We start from the raw sequence: 26,077 nt of genomic DNA on the forward strand, positions 1-26,077 counted from the left end.
TCAATGTCCCCAGTCATTTAACCTCTTGAAATTCACCCACCCAGACTCACCTTCTCCCAGCCGGTCCCATGTGCTCTTGCGAACTTGGAGGCAGACTTTGACATGCCCAGCAATCTGGCCTTTTACTACTGGGTCACGACACTCATACACATTCCTCTTCACTTCCTTGGGTGTGAACTCCATCATCACCTCAACTTTCAGCACTGGCTGTGACCTGGGGGGACACCAGAGGGCCATCAGGGGCCATCGTACAGCAAACACACTCCTTAAAAAGAAGAAACCTGGTATGCTCTCACCTGAGCAGCAGCACATGCCCCTGAGCCCCGACAGCTAAGTCTACCAGTCCATCCATTGTGAGGTCCTGGCCGCCGCTCAGTGACTGCCCAAAATACTGAAGCCTGGGGGAGATCTGTGAGGCTGTGATCCGCTGAGGGTAGAAAAGAGGAGGAGATAAATAGGTGGGAAAGAACAGAGAAGAGAGTAACTCTCAATCTCCCAGGGTGACCCAAGGATAGATTGTCTGGGCTCCACTCAAGTCACACATCCCACAATTTCTTTCAAAATTAGGGAACTGAACTGATTCAGCTTTAAACTGCAACCTTGAGATGATACCAAAAATTTCCATAATTGCTGGGTTTTCCAGAGAAAACAAGAAGCTTCACAGGAAGGAAGAGACAGTATACTATTTGACTCAGCTGAATCTTTTGACTCAGTTGGATCTCTCTTACGTGGTCAGGAAAATGCAAACACTCTGTATTGACCTAACCAAAATTATCATGTAAATTTAATGTGGGGGGTGGGTGGGATGGAAAGCATGTGAATATCTGAAAAGAGAGGCCTCAAAGAGAGCTCAGTCCTCACCTTCCACAGTAGGAAGTCAACGCAAAAACAAAAATCAAGCAGCAGCAATATAACTGTGTCCTTGGGAAGTATGGAGAATCATTGAGAGAGCTGAAAGTGGTTTCCTCAAGAGGAGGAAAAACAAAGAGGAAATCACAGTGTGGGTATGAAAATTGTTACTTTTCATAATAAGCTGTTAGGAACAATTTTGACTCTTCAGTCTTTGTGGAAGTTTAACACTGAAAGGATCAGTTCAGTTCAGTCACTCAGTCGTGTCCAACTCTTTGCAACCCCCTCTTTGCAAACCCTGGACTGCAGCACGCCAGGTTTTCCTGTCCATCACCAATTCCCGGAGCTTACACAAACTCACGTCCATAGAGTCAGTGATGCCATCCAACCATCTCATCCTCTGTCATCCCCTTCTCCTCCTGCCCTCAATCTTTCCCAGCACCAGGATCTTTTCCAGTGAGTCAGTTCTTCACATTAGGTGCCCAAAATATTGGAGTTTCAGTTTCAGCATCAGTCCCTCCAATGAATATTCAAGATTGATTTCCTTTAGGATGGACTGGTTGGATCTCTAGTCCAAGGGACTCTCAAGAGTCTTCTCCAACACCACAGTTCAAAAGCATCAATTCTTCGGTGCTCAGCCTTCTTTATAGTCCAACTCTCACATCCATGCATGACTACTGGAAAGATCATAGCTTTGACTATACAGACCTTTGTTGGTGAAGTAAAGTCTCTGCTTTTTAATATGCTGTCTAGGCTGGTCATAGCTTTTCTTCCAAGGACAAAGTATCTTTTAATTTCATGACTGCAGTCACCATCTGCAATGATTTTGGAGCCCCCCCCCCCAAAAATAAAGTCTAACTGAAAGGATAACAGCCAAATATATTAAGAAATTTTAAAAGTGACTTTGTCATGTACTTAATGCCACTGAAGTGTGTACACTTAAAAATGGTTAAGGTGGTGAGTTTTAGGTCGTGTATATTTTACTGCCGTTTTTTTAAGTGAATTTGTCAACTGGAAAGAAGAATGAGGAAGTGCAGGACACTGGAAATGTGCTATATCTTCATCTGGGTGGTGCTTACTTGGGTTTACAGATGTGAAAATTCAACACTTAAGATTTGTGTGCTTGAGGGAGGATAAGGGGAGGAGGGAGGTGGGAGGGGGGTTCGGGAGGGGGAACTCATGTACACCCGGGGCAGATTCATGTCAATGTATGGCAAAACCAACCAATATAATATTGTAAAATAATTAGCCTCCAATAAAAATAAAAATTTGTTTAAAAAGTGAAAAAAAATTATAAAAAAAAAGATTTGTGTGCTTACTGAACATACATTATACTGCAAATTTTTTTGAGAAAAAATTATTTTATCCTATTGGGAGGAAGTTTTGTTTTGAAATTATATAATATGGTAGTTGGGAGATCCACAGGACATTTGCTTGTTGAAATACTGACCACCCCCAGTTCCAGTCATAGAAAAAGAACAAGTAAAAATTACAAACAGTAGAACAACAAGCTTGCATGATCCTTTTTGCATTTATTTTTAATTCCAAAGTCCGTGATGTGGGGAGGAGAATGTGAGTGGAGTGGGAGTGTGTGTATGGGTGTGAGTGGATATGGGTGTATAGGGGGTGTGAGTGGGTATGAATGTGGGTGTCAGTGGGTGTGAGTATGGGTGGGGATGGGTGTACAGGGGTGTGGGTGAGAGTGGGTGAATGTGTGGACCTTCCCCTTCCCCTTGTTTTCCTTTCCAGGGCAAGTTCTGGTAAAGATAAAAGGGCAGAAGGAGCTAGGGCTTTTGCTGTTTACTTTAGATCTTTTAACTTATACAAGCATGTAAAGTGCTGTAATAAAAATAAAGTAAAACCAGAGCCTTCAAATCCCACTTACACAAAGAAACAACAGATGCCAATGAGAAAAAGGCTTAACTATAATATTCACAAAATTGTGGAAACAGTTCCGTGACACAGAGGGAAGAACGTGAGGAGTGCCGGGCTGTAACTAAAGAACGTGTGACTACTGAAGACCTCAAGCCCTAGAGGCCTGTATTCTGCAACAAGAGAAGCCATTGCAATGAGAAGCCCATGCATTGCAACTAGAGAATAACCCTGCTGGCCACAACTAGAGAAAAACCGGAAAAGAAATGAAAATTCAGTGCAGCCATAAATAAATAAGTAAAATTATTTCTTTTTAAAGGAGTCTGTGAAAAATACTAGGGTTGACATAGCGTAATAGTCCATACACTAGAATGAGCAAAATTGATTTATGGCGGAAAATAATTAGAACGGTAGTTTCCTCTAGGATGGAGTGGGGTCAGAAATTGACAGGGAGGGGACAGGTGGGACTTTCTAAAGTGATAATGATGTTTGGTACAGTAAGTGAAATTTCTCAGTTGGGTCCAACTCTTTGCAACCCCATGGACTGTAGCCTGCCAGGCTCCTCTGTCCATGGAATTTTACAGGCATATACCTTCATAGAATTATTGGGGGTTGTTTGTTTGGTTTTTGTTTGTCTGGTCACACCACACAGCTTTCAGGGTCTTAGTTCCCCAATCAGGGATTGAACCCTGGCCATGGCAGTGAATGCACTGAGTCATAATCGCTGGACTGCCAGAGAATTCCCAGGATTGTGGGTTATATTTTTCAAAATTCATTGACTGGCCAAAGATCTGTGCATTTCCTGTCTATATATTTCATCTTAAAAATAACAGTAGGCAAATATTAAATTCTAGTTAATAAGATCATGGCATCTGATCCCATCACCTCATGGGAAATAGATGGGGAAACAGTGGAAACAGTGTCAGACTTTATTTTAGGGGGCTCCAAAATCACTGCGGATGCTGATTGCACCCATGAAATTAAAAGACACTTACTCCTTGGAAGGAAAGTTATGACCAACCTAGATAGCATATTAAAAAGCAGAGATATTACTTTGCCAACAAAGGTCTGTCTAGTCAAGGCTATGGTTTTTCCAGTGGTCATGTATGGATGTGAGAGTTGGACTGTGAAGAAAGCTGAGCACCGAAGAATTGATGCTTTTGAACTGTGGTGTTGGAGAAGACTCTTGTGAGTCCCTTGGGCTGCAAGGAGATCCAACCAGTCCATCCTAAAGGAGACCAGTCTGAAACTCCAATACTTTGGCCACTTCATGCGAAGAGCTGACTCATTGGAAAAGACCCTGATGCTAGGAGGGATTGGGGGTGGGAGGAGAAGGGGACGACAGAGAATGAGATGGCTGGATGGCATCACTGAGTCGATGGACATGAGTTTGAGTGAACTCTGGGAGTTGGTGATGGACAGGGAGGCCTGGCGTGCTGTGATTCATGGGGTCGTGGAGAGTCGGACACGACTGAGCGACTGAACTGAACTGAAGTGAACTGAATGATATACATGGTGAGGTATTTAGGGGTGAAGTTGGACTGGTGTTGTAAATTACTTTGAAATGCATTTTAAAATGTGATGAACTGATGAACAGGTAGAAAAGGACGAATACAAGGATGGAGATGTGAAAAAGTAAATCCAATAAAATATTCATAGTAGATTTTAGCTTATAAAGACATGGATGTTCGCTGTACATTGAAATTTTTCTTAATAAAATGGAAAAATTTTACTGATGCCTGGGGCTCTGTCCATACATGCTTCAGTCGTGTCTGACTCTTTGCCACCCTATGGACTGTAGCCCACCAGGCCCTTCTGTCCATGGGATACTTCAGGCAAGAATACTGGAGTGGGTTGCCATGCCCTCCTGCAAGAGATCTTCCCGATCCAGGGATCGAACCCATGTCTCCTGCATTGGCAGATGGGTTCATTACTCCTGGTGCCACCTGGGGAGCCCCTGGAGCCCTGATCTCAGACCAATTATATCAGAACCCTTACTGGCAGGGCCTATGCACCCATTTTTTAAGAACTTCAGGTGATGTTAGTAGGGTTGAACCTTGTGAGGGATTTGGCAGGAGTGATGAAGAAACAGAGAAAGGACATGAGAAAAATTTGGGGGGAGAAATACTGGAAAAAAGTCAGAGACCAGAAGAATGGATGGCCTCAGTGGGCTGTAAGGGAGAAAGCCAGACTGTGGGGGTCCCTTTAGACAGTGGGCTTCATCTGGCAGGAAAGAGGGAGCCTCTTCAGGAGGAAATCAGTTGTGGCAATCAACATTGCAAGTGACCAGCCATCAGGATCAGCTACACAATTTGCAGGACCCCATGGGGGAAAAACAATGTAGGACTCCTTATTCAAAAGTTGTTAAGAATTTCAAGACGGCCGGAGCAGAGCATTAATCTAAGCACAGCACCCTTCTAAGAGAGGAGCCCTGAGTGACTACACAGGTCACACACCTGTGAAGCATGCAGTCCTGGTAGAATGACCAACCATAGGGCTTCCTGTGTTGTGAGACTTTCACTGCTAAAATCAGGAGGTTAGTTAGTTACTGTTAGTTGCTCAGTCTTGTCTGACTCTTTGCAGTCCCACAGACTATAGCCCACCAGGCTCCTCTGTCCATGGAATTCTCCAAGCAAGAATACTGGAGTGGGTTGCCATTTCCTCCTCCAGGGGTTCTTCCCAAGCCAGGGCTTGAACCCGGGTCTCCTGCATTGCAGACAGATTCTTTACCATTTGAGCCAACATAGGAAAGCCCCAAACCAGGACAGATGTGGGGCAAACCAGGTCTATTGGTCATCCTATGAAGACTGAGATTCAGAGGAGAAGAATGTCTACATCCTAACACTTCCGGCTCACCATTCATTACCTCTGAGCCTTCATCTTCCCTCCTGTAAAGTGGCAGCAGTGATGCTGGCCCTATGCACCTCCTCTAGCTGTGGTCAGAATCAATCTTTTCTGTGACGTGTGTATTATTTTTGAAGGTTCTGAAAAGGGCTTCTGGGAGAACTGATCTGGCAGCTGCGGGAATGTTGATTTAGAAAGGGACAGATGACCCAGCCTCACCTGGCTGTGGGAGGGGCTGATGCCCAGTTCTGAGGTTCCGTGGAACAGGTAGACAACACCCTGGTTCTCCTGCTCTCCCGGGGCCCCAATGGCCACATCCGCCAGCCTGTCCCCATTCACATCCCCCAGGGCTGTCAGGGCTGCCCCAAAGCGGCCCCAGGGGTGGCCCGGCTCCCCTCGCAGGACAGCATCACACTGCCACTTAGCTCTCTGCAGAAAGAAAACAGTGTCAGGTCCCACCCCAGGCGACCCCTCCATCCCACAGCCAGACCCCACCCAGCCCAGGTCTCATCACTACTCACCCCCCGGGGAAAGGGGCACACGGACACCTGCCCCCCTCGCATCTGCTCATAAAAATGGGGGGCCCCAATGAGGACCAGGTCGGGGCTGCCATCTCTGTTGACATCCACGGAGCAGAGGGAGGCCCCAAAGTAGGAGCCAATCTGAAAGAGATAAGGCCAAGATCACATACCTCTTCCCACTTAAAACAGAGCATGGGGGTTTTCTCCCTGGGACATAAAATCACGCCTGCTGAGGAAGGCCCTTTGGAGTGGATGAGATCCTCTCCCTGTTTCATGATCAATCCTTGCTTGAATGTACTGCCAGCCGAAGAGCCTGTTACAGAGTTGATGGGCGATGGTGAAGATTCACCCTAAACTGTGTTCCAGGGAGATGATTAAGGTAGCAAAGAAGTTGGATTTGAAAATACAGACAGGGGCTTCCCTGGTAGTCCAGTGGTTAAGAATCCACCTTCCAATGTAGAGAAAGCAGGTTCCATCCCCGGTTGGGGACCCAAGGTCCCACATGCTGTGGGACAACTAAGCCCGAGTACCATAACTACTGAGGCTGCACCCTACAACTAAGGAGAAGCCTGAACCTGCAACAAAGAGTCCTCGAGCTGCTATGAAATATCCCACACACTGCAACTAAGCCCCAGAGCAGCCAAAAATAAAATACATATAAAAATAAAATTAAATTAAAAAAAAAAGAAAATATGGAGAGAAAAGCCTGGAAGACCACACAGGATATCCTTTCAATACATTGCAAGTCTTTAGGGAGTAAATCAAAGTTGGCAGTCTGGCTAACAAGGAATGAACTGGCTTGGATGGAAAAGAACTACTGCTACAGGAATTTTTTTTCATGACATTGAGAAATAATGTTTACGTTTTAAAAGAGTTTTAAAATATGTTCCAAAACATATCAAGATATGGTCTCTGTAAATGGGTAGACTTCATCCACAGAAATCACCCGTTTAGTCATTCATTCATTAATTCATTCAACAAACAAAGGGTTCCTCTTCGCTGAGTGAGAGGCTGGGTAGTGGAGACGGTGCCTTCAAGGCTTTCGGTTCAGGAGTTTGGAAGGGAGAACAGTACCAGATAAAAGGGAGATGTATATGGAAATTTCTAATCTGTGGGGCAAGTTCTAGGAAGGAAAAGTGCAGATGGCATCAAGACAGTAACTCACGGCTGTCTGATTTCTGTCCCACACGCCTCTGAGGGAAGCCTCCTGATAGTCCGTGCACGTGCATGCTAAATCGCTTCGATTGTGTCCGACTCTTTGCCACCCTATGGATTGCAGCTCGCCACGCTCCTCTCTCCATGCAGAGGAGACTCTTGCCTGGATTCCCCAGGAGATCTTAATAGATTCTTGCATGGATTTCTCAGGCAAGAATACTGGAGTGGGTTGCCATGCCCTCCTCCAGGGGATCTTCTCCACTCAGGGATCGAACCTATGTCTCCTGTGTTTCTTGCACTGCGGGAGGATTCTCTACTCCTGAGAGCATCGGAGAAGCTCCGCCCCCGCGCCCCCGACTCATCCCCCATAGTTCAATAAAGGCATTTAAGCTTCATCATAAAGTCAATAGGTTTTGGGGTTGTTTTTTTTTTTTTTTTTGCTTTTAGGTCAAGTTTATAGGGTATAATCTCCACATAATAAAATTCAACCTTTTTATTACAGTTTTATGAGTTTTGACAAACACATAAAGTCATGTAATTACCACGGTGGTCAAGATTCAGGACAGTTTCCTCACCCCCAAAATATTCCCTTTTGCCGTAATCAACCTCTTTCCTCAGTCATCAGCCCCTGGCAACCACTGATCTGTTTTCTGTCCCTACAGTTTTGCCTTTTCCAGAATGTTACATAAAGGGAATTATACAGTAGGTAGCTTTTCAGATCTGGCTTCTTTCAACTAGAGTAAGCAATTGGGATTCATCCATGTTGCTGCATGTATCAGTAATTTGCTCTGATTTATTTCTGACCAGTATTCCATTGTACAGATGTACCACAGTTTGTTTATCCATTCCCCAGTTGAGGGATGTTCGGGTTGATTCCAGTTTGGGGCATTTATGAATAGAGCCACTAGAAACATTTATACATAGGTTTTCATGTGAATGTCTATTTTTATTTCTCCTGGATAAATACCTAAGAGAGTTATAGCAACTGCATATTGAACATTATAAGATACTGATGAACTTTTCCAAAGTAGTCATTTTTTCCATTGCCATTTTTCCATTCTGACAGCAATGTATGGGTGTTTTTGTTGCCACACATCCTTGCCAGTACTTGATATTGCAAGTTTATTTCTTTTTTATGTTAATCATACTAATAGGTGTGCAATTGTATCTCACTATGGTTTTAATTTGCATTTCTGTGATGATTTAGGGGACATTCTTTCATGTGCTTATTTGCCATTCACATATGTTCTTTGGTTAAGTGTCTGTTAATATTCTGCTTATTTTTTAATTGAATTATTTGACTTCTTGTTGTTGAGTTTTGAGAATCCTTTACGTATTCTGGATATAAGTCTTTTGTCAGACATGTAATTTTATTTTATTTCAAATATGTCATTTTTAAAAAGGAAGGAAAATCTGCAGATATTTTCTTCCAGTCTGTAGCTTATCTGTTCATTCTCTTAATAAACAGAGCAAAACTTTTCTTTGTTATCATTTTTTTTTTCTTTATGGGCCATGTTTTCACTGTTATATCTAAGAATTCTTCGACTAATGCAAGGTCACAAAAATTTTCTCCTAATGTTTTCTTTCACGAGTATAATAGTTTTAGATTTTACATTTAGCTCTATGATCTATTTTGAATTCATCTTAACATGGATCAGTTGACAAGATATGTGTAGAAGGTTTTGTTTTGTATTCTTACTATGGGGGTTCAATTGTTTTCAGCACCATTGAACTCTCCATTGAATTGTCTTTGTGTCTTTATTGACAAGAAATTGACTATATATGTGTCTGTTTACTTGAGACCTATTCTGTTTCTCTGATATTCCTGCCACACTGTTCTGCTTACTGCAACTTTTATAGGAAGTCTTAAAATTCAGGTAGTCTATGACTCTTCTACTAAATACCTAATAGTATTTACCTAAGATCTTTTTCAAACCTGCTTTGAATATTTACTTTCTTTGATTTTTTCATATGACTCTTAGAACCAGCTCATTAATTCTACAAATAAATTAGAATTTTAATTGGCATTGTATTACGTCTATAGATCAACTTGAGAAGTAACATCTTAGCAATATTGAGTCTTCCAATCCATGAACACAGTTTATCTTTCCATTTATTTAGGCCTTTGATTTCTCTCATCAGTGTTTTGTACATTTCAGTATAAAGATATTGTACACATTTTATTAGATTTATACCTAAATATTTCATGGTCTGGGCTTCCCAGGTGGTGCTAATAGTGAAGAACCCACCTGCCAGTGAAGGAGATTCAGGAGACACAGTTTCAATCCCTGGGTCGGGAAGATCCCCGGGAGAAGTAAATGGCAACCCACTCCAGTATTCTTGCCTGGAGAATCCCATGGACAGAGGAGCCTGGCAGGCTACAGTCCATAGGGTCTCAAAGAGTCAGACATGACTGAAGCAACTTAGCATGCATGCACGCATTTCATGGTCTTTGGTGCTAATGTAAATGATACTGGTTTTTTTAATTTAAATTTCCAAATATTCATTGCAGGCCTAAAAACACAACTGATTTTTACATGTTGATCTTGTATCCTGAGAAATTACTGAAATAACTTATTAGTTACATAATTTTTTTTAGTAGATTCTTTGGGACTTCCCAGGCAAGCAGTCATGTCATTGGTAAATAGAGACATTTATTTTTTCCCTTCCATTCTGCATGCTCTTTTTTCTTTTCTTTTCTTGCCTTATTGCACTTGCTGTGTCTTCCAGTATGATATTTAATAAGAGTGGTGAAAGTGGATATTCTTGCCTTGTTTCCAATTAGGAAAAAAATTCTCTTTTACTTTTATTTATTTATTTATTTAATAATTATTTTTATTTGGCTGTGCTGAGTCTTAGTTGCAGTATGTGGGATTTAGTTCCCTGGCCAGGGATCGAACCTGGGCCCCCTGCATTGGGAACACAGAGACTTAGCCACCGGACCACCAGAGAAGTCCCTCTCTTTTACTTTTAAATATGATGCTAGTTGTAGGCTGTTGTTGTTTTAATGTTCTTTCTCAGGTTGGGGAAGTTCCTTTTAATTCCTAGTTTGCTAGGAACATCACGAAAGCATGTATTTTGTCAAATTCTTTTCCATGTCTGTTAAGATTACTACATTTTGCTTCTCTAGTCTGTTGTTATGGTGAATTACATTGATTTTTTTTCCCCAGAATGTCTCTTTTAAATTGAGATAAAATTTACATTACAAAATTCATCATTTTAAAGTATAAAATTTAGTGGGTTCTAGTATACTCACAACGTTATGTAACCATCGCCACAAATTCCAAAACATTTTCATCACCCCAGGAAGAAGCCCTATATCTGTTAAAAGTCACTCCCAATCTGCCCCCCTCAACATATCCAGGCAACCACTAATCTACTTTCTGGCTCAATGAATTTGTCTACTCTGGACATTTCAGGTGAATTAAATCATACCATTTGTGGTCTTTTGTGGCTGGCTTTTTAAATTTAGCACAAAGTTTTCCAAGTTTATCCATGTTGTAGCATGCATCAACACTTCATACTTTTTATGGCTAAATAGTATTCCACTATATGATATACCCCATTTTGTTTATCTGTTCATAAGTTGATGAACATCTAGGTTCCTTCCACATTTTAACTATTATGAATAATGCTGCTATGAACATTCATGTATAAGCTTTAGTTTGAACAACTGTTTTCATTCTGGGAAAGGGTATACACCTAGGAGCAAAATTTTGGAGGCATATTGTAAATCTAGGGACTTCCCCAGTGGCTCGGTGGTAAAGAATCCACCTGCCAACGCAGGAGATGCAGATTCAATCCCTGTGTTGAGAAGAACCCCTGAAGGAAACAGTAACCCACTCCAGTATTCTTGCCTGGGAAATCCCATGGACAGAGAAACCTGGCAGGCTAGAGTCCATGGTGGGGGTCACAAAAGAGTCAGGCATGACTGAGCAACTAAACAATAACAAGAATGGTAGATCTATAGTTAACTTAAACTGCCAAACTGTGTTCCATAAGAGCTGTATTATTTTACGTTCCCAGCAGCAAAGTATGAAGGTTCCAATTTCTCCACATTCTCACCAACATGTTATTTTTCATTTGTTTTTTTTTTCTTTTAAAAACCTTTCCAGCGCTATCTCTATTGTGATTTTGACTTACATTTCCCTAATGACTAGTAATGTCAAACATCTTTTCATGTTCTTATTGGCCATTTGTATATCTTATCTGAAGAAACATCTATCTGAATCCTTTGCCCATTTTTAAATGAAGTTGTCTTTTTATTGTTGAATTGTAAAAGTTCTTTATATATTGTAAATATCAGATCTTTATCAGATATATGACTTGTAAATAGTTTCTCCCATTCTTTTCATTTTCTTTACAGTGTAATTTGTTTTTGTTTTTTTACAGTGTAATTTGATGCTCAAAGGTTTTTAATTTAATGAAGTTCAACTTACCTATTTTATATTTGCTTGTGTTTATGGTGGAACGTTCAAAAACTCATTGTCAAATCTAAGGTTACAGAAATTCACCTAAGAATTCATCTAAGAGGTTTGTAGCTTTTATTCTTACATTTAGGTTTTTGATCCATTTTAAATTAATTTTTGTATATTGTGAGGTAAGGATCCAAATTTATCCATTTGCATGTGGATATCCAGTTAACCCAACATCTTTGTTGAAAATCTTTTTTTGCTTAGTGAATGAACTTGATACCTTTGTTGAAAATCAACTGGCCATAGTTATATGGGTTTATTTCTGGACTCTCAGTTCTATTTCATTGATCTATAGGTCTGTCCTTAGCTGTACCATCCTGTCTTGATTGCTGCAACTTTAAAGTAAGTTCCGTATTGGAAACTGTGACTACTCTAACTTAATTCTTCTTTTTCAAGACTATTTTGGCTACTGTGGATCTCTTGAGTTTTCATATGAACTTTAGAATCAATTGGCGCATTTCTGCAACATTGTTGAACAAGCCCTACCTTTCTGGGATAAACCACACTTGGTCATGATGTATTATTCTTTTTATAGATTGCTGAATTCAAGTTGCTAACACTTTCTTAAAAACAATTTTTGCAGGGGTGATATTCAAAATATTGAACTCATAGGACTGCTCAGGCAGCAACCACAGGCTTAGCTGAAGTGGGTCCTAGAAGTCTTCTGAGTCAGGTCATCTCTGACGTCAGAGCTGCTAGATTATGGCGAAGTTCGAAGAGTGCTGGGTGAGGGGACCAGAGTGCATGGTGCGGGTGGGGAGAGAGAAAGGGGAGGATGTCTCCACAAAGCAGCCATTTATTGACAGATATGGAATTATTTCAATATTTTGATAACTAATATGGTTTACTTGTTAGAAAAACTGAAAGTGTTAATTACTCAGTCATGTCCCACTCTCTGCGACCCCAAGGATCAAACTCGGGTCTCCCTCATTGCAGACAGATTCTGAACCATCAGGGAAGCTCATCCTGGTTATGAACTGGTCAAATGCAAGTTTTGTGTACAGATAGACTTGTAGAGAGCTCTGGACAGGTCAAGTGTTGGCATTTACTATTATCAGAAAAGTGAGGACACAATATTCTCAAATGTAAGTTTGTCCCAAAGTTGGTCCCACTGCTCTCTAGCTTAAAGCCCCCTGAAATCTGCTTTACAAAACTCTGCCACAGCTTATATGTATGACTGAGTCCCTTTGCTGTCTACCTGAAACTATTGCAACATTGATAATCAGCTATACTCCAATACAAAATAAAAAGTTTAATAAAAAAAAAACTCTGCCCTATTGGCACCTGGTGATGCCCATCCTGGAAGCCCTCAGTCCCAAGGGTACTTCTGCCCCACACACTCAGCACTCACCTGGCTTCCCTTGATTTCAGCATTTTTCTCCCACACACCTGCATTCTGTCTGAATATCACCACCAGGCCAATGTGCTGATATCGAGGCGCTCCCAGAAACAGGTTTTGCACCCGGTTCCGCAAGGTGACTTCGGCAGCATAACCTGAAGATGACGAATTAAGAGGAGAAAGTGCTTTCCCTGGGAGACTCTCCCCCACCAACAGGACTGTCCCGTGAGGAGGGGCAATGGGGCTGCCCCACGGTTGTGAGATTGAGGTAACTGAACCCGGCACTGTATTCCTCCTCATTTGTTGCTGTTGGTAGTGGTGTTATTGTTTAGTCACTAAATCATATCCAACTGTTTTCGACTTCATGAACTGTAGCCCGCCGGGCTCCTCTCTGTTCATGGGATTCTCCAAGCAAGAATACTGGAGTGGGTTGCCATTTCCTTTTCCAGGGGATCTTCCCAACCCAGGGATTGAACCTGAATCTCCTGCATAGACAGACTCTTTACCTCTGAGTCACCAGGGAAGCCCATTCTTCTTCATTAGCATAATTAAAATCGAGTTTTGATATTTCTGTCTTTAAACCTATCCCAAGACCCTGTGAAAGATCCAAGGACATCTACACTGGTTGAATTATGCCATATCCTGACCCCTTCTTAGAGTAACTCTGCTCTCTCTACTTACCCAAGTAAGCATCGTTCATGTCTGAATCTATCCTGGTTGTATTGATGAAGGTGATTTTACCCGTTAATGTATGCAGAAAGGCTCCACCAGCCCAGTCAAAGCTCCCCACGGCACCCAGCAAGGGACCATCCTGGGAAAGAAGGCAGAATAAGGTTAAGAAATCTAGAACTTCAGTGCCATCAAAATCCCAATGGCATTTTTCACAGAAATAGAACAAACAATCCTAAAATTTGCATGGAATCGCAAAAGATCCCAAATAACCAAAGCATTTTGAGAAAAAGAACAAGCTAGAGGCATCACACTTTCTGGATTCAAACTATATTACAAAGCTATAGTAATCAAACAGTATGATATTGTCATAAAAATAGACACATATGTCAAGGCTGTATATTGTCACCTTGCTTATTTAACTTATATGCAGAGTACATCATGAGGAACGCTGGGCTGGAAGAAGCACAAGCTGGAATCAAGATTTCCGGGAGAAATATCAATAACCTCACATAAGCAGATGACACTACCCTTATGGCAGAAAGTGAAGAGGAACTCAAAAGCCTCTTGATGAAAGTGAAAGAGGAGAGTGAAAAGGTTGGCTTGAAGCTCAACATTCAGAAAACAAAGATCATGGCATCTGGTCCCATCACTTCATGGGAAATAGATGGAAAAACAGTGGAAACAGTGTCAGACTTTATTTTGGGGGGCTCCAAAATCACTGCAGATGCTGATTGCAGCCAGGAAATTAAAAGACGCTTACTCCTTGGAAGGAAAGTTATGACCAACCTTGATAGTATATTAAAAAGCAGAGACATTACTCTGCCAACAAAGGTCCGTCTAGTCAAGGCTATGGTTTTTCCCGTGGTCATGTATGGATGTGAGAGTTGGACTGTGAAGAAAGCTGATCGCCGAAGAATTGATGCTTTTGAACTGTGGTGCTGGAGAAGACTTTTGAGAGTCCCTTGGACTGCAAGGAGATCCAAGCAGTCCATTCTAAAGGAGATCAATCCTGGGTGTTCATTGGAAGGACTGATGCTAAAGCTGAAACTGCAATACTTTGGCCACCTCATGCGACGAGTTGACTCACTGGAAAAGACTCTGATGCTAGGAAAGGTTGGGGGCAGGAGGAGAAGGGGACGACAGAGAATGAGATGGCTGGATGGCATCACCGACTCTGTGGACATGAGTTTGAGTGAGCTCCGGGAGTTGGTGATGGACAGGGAGGCCTGGCGTGCTGTGATTCATGGGGTCGCAGAGAGTCGGACATGACTGAGCAACTGAACTGAACTGAACTGACTGAAGTCAATGGAACAGAACAGAGAGCCATTTATATATGTATGTATATAAACCCATACATATGTTGTTCTTATGTATCGTGGGCTTCCCTGATAGCTCAGTGGTAAAGAGTCTGCCTGCAGTGCAGGAGACACGGGTTCAATCCCTGAGCTGGGGAGATCCTCTAGAGAAAGAAATGGCAATCCACTCCAGTATTCTTATCTGGGAAATCCCAAGGACAGAGGAGCCTGGTAGGCTAAAGTCCATGGGGTCACAAAAGAGTTGGACATGACTTAGTGAATTTACAACAAAGGAGAGAATAATATACAGTGGGGAAAGGATAGTCTCTTCAATAAATGGTTTTGGGAAAATTAGACAGCCACATGCAAAAGAATGAAACTGGACCATTTTACACTATTCATAAAGGTCAATTCAAAATGGATAAAAGACTTGAACATAAACTCAGAAACCATAAAACTCCAAGAAGAAAGCCTAGGTAGTAATCTCCTGTACATCAGTCTTGGTGATGATTGCTTGAATTTAACACCAAAAACAAAAAAAGCAGTGAGACGACATTAACTAAAAAGCTTCTGCATAGCAAAGGAAACCAACAACAAAATTAAAAGGTAACTTATAGAGCAGGAGAAAATATTTTCAAATAACATATCATATATCCATATTTGGGTTAATACCCAAAATATATAAAGAACTCATACAACTCAAAAGTTTGTTTTAAAACTTGACTTTAAAATGGGCAGAAGATCTGAAAAGACATTTTTCCAAAGAAGACATACAAATGGCTAAGACATACATGAAAAAATTGCTCAACATCACTAATCATCAAGGAAATGCAAAGCAAAATCACAATGAACTATCACTTCACACCTGTTGGAGTGGCTGTCATCATAAACAGAAGAAATAAGTGTTGCTGAGGATGTGAAGAAAAAAGAAACCTTATACACAGTTGGTGGAAAAGTAATTGGTACAGCCACTATGAAAAAGAGTAAGGAGGCACCTCAAAAATTTTAAATTAAAACTACTATGATCCCAGCAATCATACTTCTGGGTAAATATCCAAAAGAAATGAAAATACTAACTTGAAAAGGTAGCTGGGACTTCCCTGGTGGTTCAGTGATTAAGAATCCTCCTGCCAATATAGGGGACACAAGTTCGATCCCTGGTCTAGGAAAGTCCCACATACTGTAGAGCAACTAAGCCCGTGCACCTCAAGTACTGAAGCCCGTGCACCTAGAGCCCATGTTCTGCAACAAGAGAAGCCACTGCAATGAGAAACCTGTGCACTGTAACTAGAATGTGGCCCCCACTCGCCACAACTAGAGAAAGCCTGTGTGCAGCAACGAAGACCCAGCACAATCAAACATAAATAAATTAGCTTTTAAATGATACCACTGAGCTTGTTTCCAAAGCAGAAACAGACTCACAGACATAGAAAACAAATTCATGATTACCAAAGAGGAAAGGGGGAGAAGGGATAAATGAGGAAATTGGGATTTACAGATACACACTACTATGTATAAAACAGATGAACAACAAGGTCTTACTGTATAGCACAGAGAACTGTATTCAATATCTTATTATAGCCTATAATGGAAAAGAATGTGAAAAAGAATATAAATATATATATATACATATGTATATATATAGAGAGTGAACTGAATCACTTTGCTGTACACCAGAAATTCATACAACACTGTAAATTAACCATACTTCAATTTTAAAGAAAGAACAAAAGATGTACCTCCCAGCAGGTACCCATCACAGAGAATAGCCCCCAAACCTTTGCACCACTTCTCCTGCTTTGTCTCACCCCTCAACTCCAGTTAAACAAAAGGCCACTTACAGAGGTGAAGGCAGCGCTGAAACCTTCCTGAGACATCTCATATTCAAAGGAACTGGTACTTCCTGTCTGCGTGCCTGTGAAGAAAAGAACACTCTACATTAATGAAAGCAGAAGAACCGAGAACAGGGCCTGGAAACTCAAATCCTATAGCAACCAGACAAAAGGAGCCTCAGATGAGAGCCATACAACCCACTCCCCTTATTTTTACATTTCCTCTGTTATGCTTTTCTTTTGTTTTTCATTTAAGTTATAGTTAATCTACAATATTAATGTCAGTTTCAGGTGAACAGCATTGTGATTCAGTATTTTCACAGACTGTACTCCTTTATAGGTTATTACAAGATAATGGCTATAATTTATATCTTTGTTGCTTATCTAGCCGTATTGCTGTTGCTCAGTCACTAAGTTGTGTTCAACTCTTTGCACCCCCATAAATTGTACTACACCAGGTTTTCCTGTCCTTCACTATCTCCTGGAGTTTGCTCAAATTCATGTCCATGGAGTCTGTGATGCTCTCCAACCATCTTATCCTCTGTCACTCCTTTCTCCTGCCCTCAATCTTCCCCAGCATCAGGGTCTTTCCAATGAGTCAGCTCTTCTCAACAGGTGATCAAAGTATTAAAGTTTCAGCTTCAGTATCAGTCTTTCCAATGAATTTTCAGAGTTGATTCCCTTTAGGATTGACTGGTTTGATCTCCTTGCTGTCCAAGGGACTCCCAAGAGTCTTCTCCAGCACCACAATTCAGAAGCATCAATTCTTTGGTGCTCAGCCTTCTTTATGATACAACTCTCACACAACTACTAGAAAAACCATAGCTTTGACTATATGGACCGTTGTTGGCATGTGGCCCCTTTTTAATATTTATTTTTATTTATTCGGCTACACTGGGTCTTAGATATGGATGCAAGATCCAGTTCCCTGACCAGGGATCAAACCCTGGCTCCCAGGATTGGGAACATGGAGTCTTAACCACTAGACCACCAGGGAAGGCCGTATATGCCCCTTTTAAAGGGATGGTGGCTATTTGGTTCCAACTATTTTTTGTCCAGTGGGTATATGGTCCTCAAGGTGTCTAATCTTTCAAATTTTCAAGAGAAACTATAAATTCAGACTGTATGTGAACATTCCCCCAATTTTTAAATTCTTTCCTTCAACAAACATTTATTGAACATGCGTCATGTACCAGGCATTATTCTAAGCACTGGAGATACAGCAGTGAACCAAGCAGACAAATGTTGGCAACACATCCAAATTTGGGGAAAATACCATATGGGATTTGTCTCCCCTACCCTTTAATTTTGCAGCCTGTAGCCAAGACTTGCAAAATTAGATCTTTCTATTTCAATGAAATGGAGCGAGAGGCCAGAGTTGTTGAGAACTGGAGGAAGAAGAGAGTTGATGATGAGGGTCAGAATGCCAAGGGCTAGGAGGTCCTTGTTTCTAGAGAGAAATACGTGTTTGGGGGTAAGGGACTGCCTTTGGAGCTGCTCCAGGACTACAAAACCTTAGCTTACCCTCAATTGCAAAGATCTTTTCCTGAAGCTGGTTCTGAATGGTCTTCAGAGCTTCGAAGTTATTCACCTGGAACACGTGATCAGCTGGCGGCTTAGATGCAATAGTATCAAGCTCCTTTCGAGAGTTCTTATTGTTAAAAGCATCTCCTACCTGTTACCAAAAAACAGAGGTCGAATCAGACAATTTCTGGAAGTAGCACTCTCCTCCAGCAAAGAAAATTCTACGGGAAAAGAATCTGAAAATATCTGGCCAAGGAAGGAATGTACCAGAAGGCCCCTGGGACAGGGCTGCCAGGTACGGTGGAGCAGGTTATACACTCCACATTCTGTCAAGGGGGAAATTGGGGCTGAAATTCAGCCTTTGGTCCATTTGCTGTGCCATGCCTCCTGGCATAGAACTGACCTCTCTTTAGAAGACAAGGAGCTTTCTCCTTAATATGAAGTTGTTTCCCACTTGCCGAGCCAGGGACCCCAGATGATACATCTTTCTATGTCATACAAGATACTGTAGTAGTTTGATGACACTGATGCTCCCAACCCTTTACCCCTTCCTGTATCCAAGCCCTTTCCCCAAAGCTTTGTTGTGCCCTCCTCCTCCTGGCAGAGTATTCTGCTCCATTCATTGTCTCTGGGCTCTGCCACGTATATTGCTTTAGCTCTCGGATGTTATCACATGTGATACAACAAACAGAGACTTGAAAAAAATGCTTGCAACATTTCTACTTGCTCTTTTGTTCCTCTGCTTTCACCATGAGAACATGCCCAGCTAGCCCACTGGAGGAAGAGACATGGAACAGAAGCATCAAGTTACCCAGGCCCCAGGAGACAAACATGGCAACCCTCAGACATGGAGAGAGCCCAGTCAAGATCAGCAGAGCCACCAACCAGCCTGCGACTGATTACAGACATGTGAGTGAGTCCAGCTGGGACCAGAAAAACTGCCCAGCCTGACCCACAGACTCACTTACTGTTTTAAGCCACTGAATGTTGGGATCATTTGTTATCCAGCATCATTGCAACAATAGTTCGCTACACAGGTGCATCTGTGCTAGCAGAGATGACCCTGGCCCCATTTTGACTTTATTGATGCTTGCAAGTTCAAAGGAGGGTGTGTTTGAGTAGAAACCCACACAAGTATTAAGTCAGAGAGCCACATTTCCTACCCCAATGACGTAGCGAATGATCCCTTTTCTATCAGCTTCAGGGATGACATCTCTATACTCCAAAGGATCGAGATATTTTTCCCCATCTGTGATGACAATCATGATCTTAAGGGCATGATTCCGGGCTCCACTGCTGCTGTGAAACAGTTCTCTTCTATCCAGGGTAAGGGAGAGAAAAGTCAAATTCGAGCAGACAGAGATGCGCTTATTACCAGGGAAGGAACATCAGCAGTTACAGATGCAACTGGACTCTGTCTAGAAGGTGCTTGTGCTCCCCTGGGACAAACACTGATCTGTAGGTGCCCCAAGATCTGGAAGGGCAGCAGAAGAACAGGAAAGTGGAAGGAAAAGAAGACTTCATTGCTTTTATATTCTTTGGCATAGGCTGATTTTTTAAATTGAGTATTATTCCTTCTAAATTAAAAAGTTCATAGCTTATTTATGCCTTCATCACACCTCTCCTGGTGGCTTTCCAGCTCATCTTCATCTTCCTGCACTTTTGTCTCAACCCCTACCCTTGCCTCTAAACACACACACACACACACATATACAGATCAGAGGGAACTTTCCAAAACAAGATATGGGTACATCTCCCCACTGTTGAAAACGTCAATGGATCCATTGGCTTTTCAGTTGCCTTGCTAACCTGGCCTCAACTGATCTTTCTACACTCCCTCCAGCCTTGCCCTCTCTCCCCCAACCCCTGCCTTGTTGTTGTTGCTTAATCGCTCAGTCATGTCCAGCTCTTTGCAACTCCATGGACCATAGCCCTCCAGGTTCCTCTGTCCAGGGATTTCCCAGGCAAGAACACTGAAGTGGGTTGCCATTTCCTTCTCCGGGGATCTTCCTGACCCGGGGATGGAACCCATGCCTCCTGCATTGGCAGGCGGATTCTTTACCGCTGAGCCACCAGGGAAGCCCTTACTCTCTCCTTTACTCACAATTTGTATATCATGAACATACTAGGCACAGTCCCTCCTCCACACCTAACTCAAACCGCCCCATCTACTGGAAATACCCTCTACCCCAGCCCTTTCTGAACAATACCCCTTTATCCTGCAAAGCTCAGCCAAAACAAAAAACTCCCCCTTTCATCCTAAGCAAAGAGGGAAGAGCTTACACTACTTTGCGGATCCCCGTGGCTGTGTGTGTCCTCCCGAACAGCTGTTCTATTTGACCCACCAGTAATTCCGGGACAGAGTTTCTCTTGAAACCATTGAAGGTGAAGTGAGTCTTGAAGTCATCTGAGTACTGCATCAGAGAGAACTGGGAACAGGCACCCGGTATTAGACTGGAGAAGGTGCCCCTCCTCCCACCTAGCTATCTCCCAGAAAGCTCTCCATAAATCCTGAAATACTCCAGGCTCCAAATTCTGCCCCATCCCAGCCCTTCTGCCTCACCAGGAGGACAGCGATTGGCCATCAGCTCTCACTTCTCAGCACTAGAACTTAGCCAGAGATGACATATGGGTTTCATGTCCCACACCAACCCCTATCAGTTACTGTGCCTGCTTTACAGAGGGCTGGAAGAAGGTTGAAGCTGCATCCAGTCAGAGCAAGACAGCAAATCATGAAAGAAAATGCTGATCAACTGGCAATTTGGCACCATCTGGACAGGAAGTAGGACAGGACCCACCTTAGGCAGGCTGTTCCCTAACCTACCCATTTGCACTCACCAAGGTTTTGGACTTTTGGAATTGACCCATCACAGTTGAGACAAACTTCTTCATCCGCTCAAAGTCTACTGGGTCGATGCTACCAGAACCATCAATCAAAAAGGCAATGTCACTGTCTTGCTGAGGGCACCCTGGGGGAAAAGGAAAAGGAACTGATTAAGTACAAGAGACTCGGGTTCATTTTTTTTAAAAGTCAGCTGTCTGCTGAGCAATGAGAATGAAAGGTAGACAAGATGACGACCATGCGCCTAGCTAAATAAAAACAAAGTGGCGTGGGAAACTTTAGTTCATTCTGCTCAAGGCAGGGAAAGTAGAGTTATCACAGCTATCTCATAGAAGAATAAGAAATAATTTGCAGACTTCCCTGGTGGTCCAGTGGTTAAGAATCTGACCTCCCACTGGGACATGGGTTCAATCCCTGGGGCAGGAAGTTCCCACATCCCGCGGGGCAAGTGAGCCCATATGCCACAACTCCTAAGCTAGAGCCCACACTCCAAAACAAGAGAAGCCACTCGAATGAGAAGCCTGAGCCCCACAACTAGAGACTAGTCCTCACTCACTGGAGCTAGAACAAAGCCCCCAACCAGCAATGAAGACCCAGCACAGCCAAAAATAAATAATTTTCTTAAAAAAGAAGAAAAGCCTGGAATGTGTAAGAGTGAAAACTGAAGAGAAACACTGGAACCCAGTTTCCTCGCCCTTCTGCACCAAGATTTGTAAATAACCCCCCAGACTACAAGTCCCTCAGTCCAGTCCTGCCCAGGGCCCTCCAGTCTCACATTGCTCCTCTGTACCCACCTCTGAGAGCCCCAGGGATCCTCCTGGGTTGCTGGAGTAGATTGGATCCAAACAAGAAGCAGAGGCCATTTGCATAGGTATTCTCCTTGCAAATTTGGTGCACTGTGGGGCCACAGGCCTAGGGGGCAGGGAAACAGTGGGAGGGGCTATCTCCGCTCCCCGTCCTTTCAACCCAGCACCTCCACCCGTCAAGACCCCAGGCCCAGCAGCCTTGGGCCCCCAACTCCTTCCCTCGGAACGCTCCCATGACCCAAGGCAACTCACCAGCAGCCGGAACGGGTTGGCAGCAAATGCAAGAGACAAGCCCAGGGACATGTTTACAGCCTCCGGGGGAACTGAGAGGACAGATATACACATGGAAGGGACTCTATAAGAGCTAGATGGGCTTCCCTGGTGGCTCAGTGGTAAAGAGTCTGCCTGCCAATGCAGGAGACCGGGGTTCGATCCCTGGGTCAGAAAGATCCCCTGGAGGACGAAATGGCAACACACTCCAGTATGCCTGAATGGGAAATTCCATGGACAGAGGAGCCTGGCAAGTTACAGTCCATGGGGTCTCCAAGAGTTGGACATGACTTAGCGACTAAACAACAAGAGCTGGACAGGGGTCACCTCATCCTGGGAGATTCGGAGGTCTGACAGATCATAGGTCATAGAAAGGGACAAGGAGCGGGGTGCCTAAGAGTGATTGCATACAGCTCAGAGGCCAAGGAGTTGCCCCCCTGAGACCCTCACCACAGACCCCAGGACAAAGGCCTGACAAGTCCAGGTGTGTGCAGAGGTGGAATCCTAGCCCTGGGTCCCGGCCAGGGGCAGCGATGACTCACCCTGCAGGGAAATGGCCTCACACCTGCCCATGCTGTAGTCGCACTGGTAGAGGTTGCCCGTTTGATTAGCAGTCTTTACCTCCTGGGGAGCTCCAACCACCAGCCTGGGGGGAAACGGGGAAACAGGTCACCACAGAGTTAAGAGGACACGATGACAACTGGGGAGGAGACCAATGATGAAGTTCTGCCACTCAGAGGAAAAGTGGGGGAGCCACCCTCGCAGGGATTCCCCATCTCCCCCCAACAGGAAGAAGACTCAACAAAGAAAAAAATGAGGAATTTATTTTTTAACCATTGTTTGTTTATTGTGAATATTTTCGTAGTCCAGTCATTTGAATTTATGGTCCCAAGGGTCACTTCAGTAAGTTCAAGAATTTCTAAGTCATGAAGGTAGACAGTCTACTTTCCTAACTTGAAAGCATTTCCTTCTTCCTGTGTCAGGCAAGGATGCAACATTGCAGAGTGGAAAGGAATAGAGGCCTTGGAGTTTTACTGTCTGAAATCAAAATTCAGTCCCACCCTTACTTCCTGTGCGATCTTGAAGGACTGAATTAATTACCTTATTATTCTTCAATGTTCTCATCTCTAAAATACAGAGAACAGTAGTACCAACCTCAAAGTTATTATCATGATTAAACGAGTTAGTCCATGTACAGTTCCCAAACAGGAAAATGTCTGGGGACTTCCTTGGCGGTCCAGTGGTTAAAATTCTGCACTTCCATTGTAGAGGGCATGGGTTTAATTCCTGGTCAGGGAACTAAGATCTTCCTTGCAATATGGCACAGCCAAAATTTTTTTTTCAATTTTTTAAAATAGGAGATTGTTTAATCTTGGGGTGAGAAGAGTCCCTCCAAGGAGGACATAATATATCCAGAAGTCATTTTTAAATGAATACAGTCAACCCCACAAGTTTTTTATTTTTATTTTTTTTGATCATGCCACAAGGCATTTGAGATCCTAGTTCGCCAACCAAGGGTCAAACCCATGCCCCCTGCCACAGAAGCTCAGAGTCCTAAGCACTGGACTCCCAAGGAAGTCCCACCAACAATCATTTAAAATAAATTTCTATATGTGATCTACTACAAAAAACAAAGTCAAAAAATAAATGATAAACTGAGGGAGGGAGGTTGAACACCCGGACTATTTCCGCAGTAGTCAGATCTCCCACAAATCAAGAAGGCAAAAAAAAAGAGAGAGAAATGGGCCGCAGATAAGGAGGAAAAAAGTGTTTGCAGAAAAGGAAATAAATCTCTCTTAAAAGAAGAAATGCAATTTAAAACTAAATTGAGATACCATTTCTTCCCTATTTGATTTACAAAGATCGGTTAAGTTTGCTAACACTTTGGGTTGGCTAATTGGGGAAGTGTTTGCACAAATTTCTGGTGTGAGTGCAAAGTGTTACCACCATCATAGAAGGTAATCTGGAAAAATCTATTAAAATTACATATGCACATGACACCTCGGATCCAGCGATCCTAGTTTTAGGAATTTACTTCCAAAATATACTTGCTTATGTACAAAATGCCAGCATTGTTTATAGAGCAAAAGTTTGGAAACAATCCAATGTCTGCTCAGAAGAGATTTAAATGTAACACAAAAGTAAATTACAGTATTTCCAAATAATAGATAATAATAAAAATAGAATATGATGTCAGCATAAAAAAGAACAAGGAAGCTCTTTATACACTTATTCAATAAAATCAGCAAGCACTGCTAATTAAAAAAAAAAATTGCAGAAGACAGTTTAGAGCAGAAGCTGGCAAATTTTTTCTCGAAAAATGGCGTTATTTCCATAAAGAATATTATTTTTGTAAAAGTAAATATTTTAGGCTTTGCAGGCTATAGAGCCTGTGTCCCAGCCTCCCTGTTCTGCTACTGCACTCCAGAGTTGCCATAAATAATAAATGACTAAAGATTGTCTTACTAAGTGAAGGAAGTCAGAAAGAAAAAATACAATATCACTCATATGTGGACTCCAGTTAAAAAAAAAAAAGGTATAAAAATGAACTTACAAAATAGACACACTCACTGATTTCAAAAACAAGCTTATGATTACCAAAGAGGAAATGTAAGCAGAAGAGATAAATTAGGAATTTACTATTAACACACATACACTGCTGTATATAAATTAGATAACCAAAACAAGGACCTATGGTATATGGTACAATGAACTCTACTCAATTTTCTGTAATAACCTATATAGGGAAAGAGTCTCAAAACTAATGAATATATGTACATGTATAACCAGACCACTTTTCTGTACATCTGAAACCAGCACAACACGGTAAATCAGCTATACTCCAATAAAAAATTTAAGTATTAGAAAATAATAATCACAATGATAGTAATAATAATAAATGGCAAGTAGGGGGTGGGGTGGCCGATTGTCAATAACATGTATTGACAAAAATAGGCAGCAGCCTGCGGTTTGAGTACAAAGTGTGCTACAAATCGTGTGCAGGATGGGGGTTAGAAAAATGTGGTCTATGCAGTGTAGTACACCTCTGAAAGAACACACAAGAAACCACTTACAGGGACCCTGCTGGGGAGGGAAATGGGGGATGAGAGGGAGGAAGAGGTTTTCTATCACACTCTTTGGTATCTTTTGAATTTATTACTCTGATAAATTAAGAAAAAAAGCAAATCAAGGAAATTTCTATTTTTTTCAGGTATGCTGTCTTCTTTTTTTAATTGGAGGATAATTACTTTATATTATTGTGTTGGTTTCTGCCATACATCAACATGAATCAGCCATCGGTATACATATGTCCCCTCCCTCTTGAACCTCCCTGCCACCTCCCAGCATGTCCCATCACTCTAGGCTGTCACAGAGCCCCGGTTTGAGTTCCCTGAGTCATACAGCCAATTCCCACTGTCTATTTTACATATGGTAATGCATACGTTTGGAGAAGGCAATGGCACCCCACTCCAGTACTCTTGCCTGGAAAATCCCATGGACGGAGGAGCCTGGTAGGCTACAGTCCATGGGGTCGCGAAGAGTCGGACACGACTGAGCGCCTTCACTTTCACTTTTCACTTTCATGCATTGGAGAAGGAAATGGCAACCCACTCCAGTGTTCTTGCCTGGAGAATCCCAGGGACGGGGGAGCCTGGTGGGCTTCCGTCTATGGGGTTGCACAGAGTCGGACACGACTGAAGCGACTTAGCAGCAGCAGCAGCAATGCATACATTTCGGCATTACTCTCTTAAATTGTCCCACTCTATCCTTCCCTCGTTGT

General features: G+C 42.5%; 1 protein-coding gene across 1 annotated transcript in view; it reads right to left on the reverse strand.

Annotated features, from left to right (window-relative positions):
* The window catches only part of ITGAM (integrin subunit alpha M), a 40,586-nt gene that overhangs the window by 11,443 nt on the left and 3,066 nt on the right, over positions 1–26,077 (reverse strand). Inside the window, exons 3-16 of the mRNA XM_055409925.2 lie at positions 22,839–22,942; positions 22,279–22,349; positions 22,015–22,132; positions 21,217–21,347; positions 20,662–20,807; positions 19,542–19,695; positions 18,379–18,529; positions 16,864–16,937; positions 13,737–13,866; positions 13,068–13,210; positions 6,087–6,227; positions 5,785–5,994; positions 297–427; positions 51–214 (exon numbers count right to left, since the gene is read on the reverse strand). Coding sequence (XP_055265900.2) covers positions 51–214; positions 297–427; positions 5,785–5,994; positions 6,087–6,227; positions 13,068–13,210; positions 13,737–13,866; positions 16,864–16,937; positions 18,379–18,529; positions 19,542–19,695; positions 20,662–20,807; positions 21,217–21,347; positions 22,015–22,132; positions 22,279–22,349; positions 22,839–22,942 — 1,868 coding nt within the window. The remainder of the gene's footprint in view (positions 1–50; positions 215–296; positions 428–5,784; positions 5,995–6,086; positions 6,228–13,067; positions 13,211–13,736; positions 13,867–16,863; positions 16,938–18,378; positions 18,530–19,541; positions 19,696–20,661; positions 20,808–21,216; positions 21,348–22,014; positions 22,133–22,278; positions 22,350–22,838; positions 22,943–26,077) is intronic.

This window comes from Moschus berezovskii, chromosome 27 (genome assembly GCF_049115385.1).
Source record: "Moschus berezovskii isolate FMDL1 chromosome 27, NW_MosBer_1.0, whole genome shotgun sequence".
In the NCBI taxonomy this organism is placed as follows: domain Eukaryota; kingdom Metazoa; phylum Chordata; class Mammalia; order Artiodactyla; family Moschidae; genus Moschus; species Moschus berezovskii.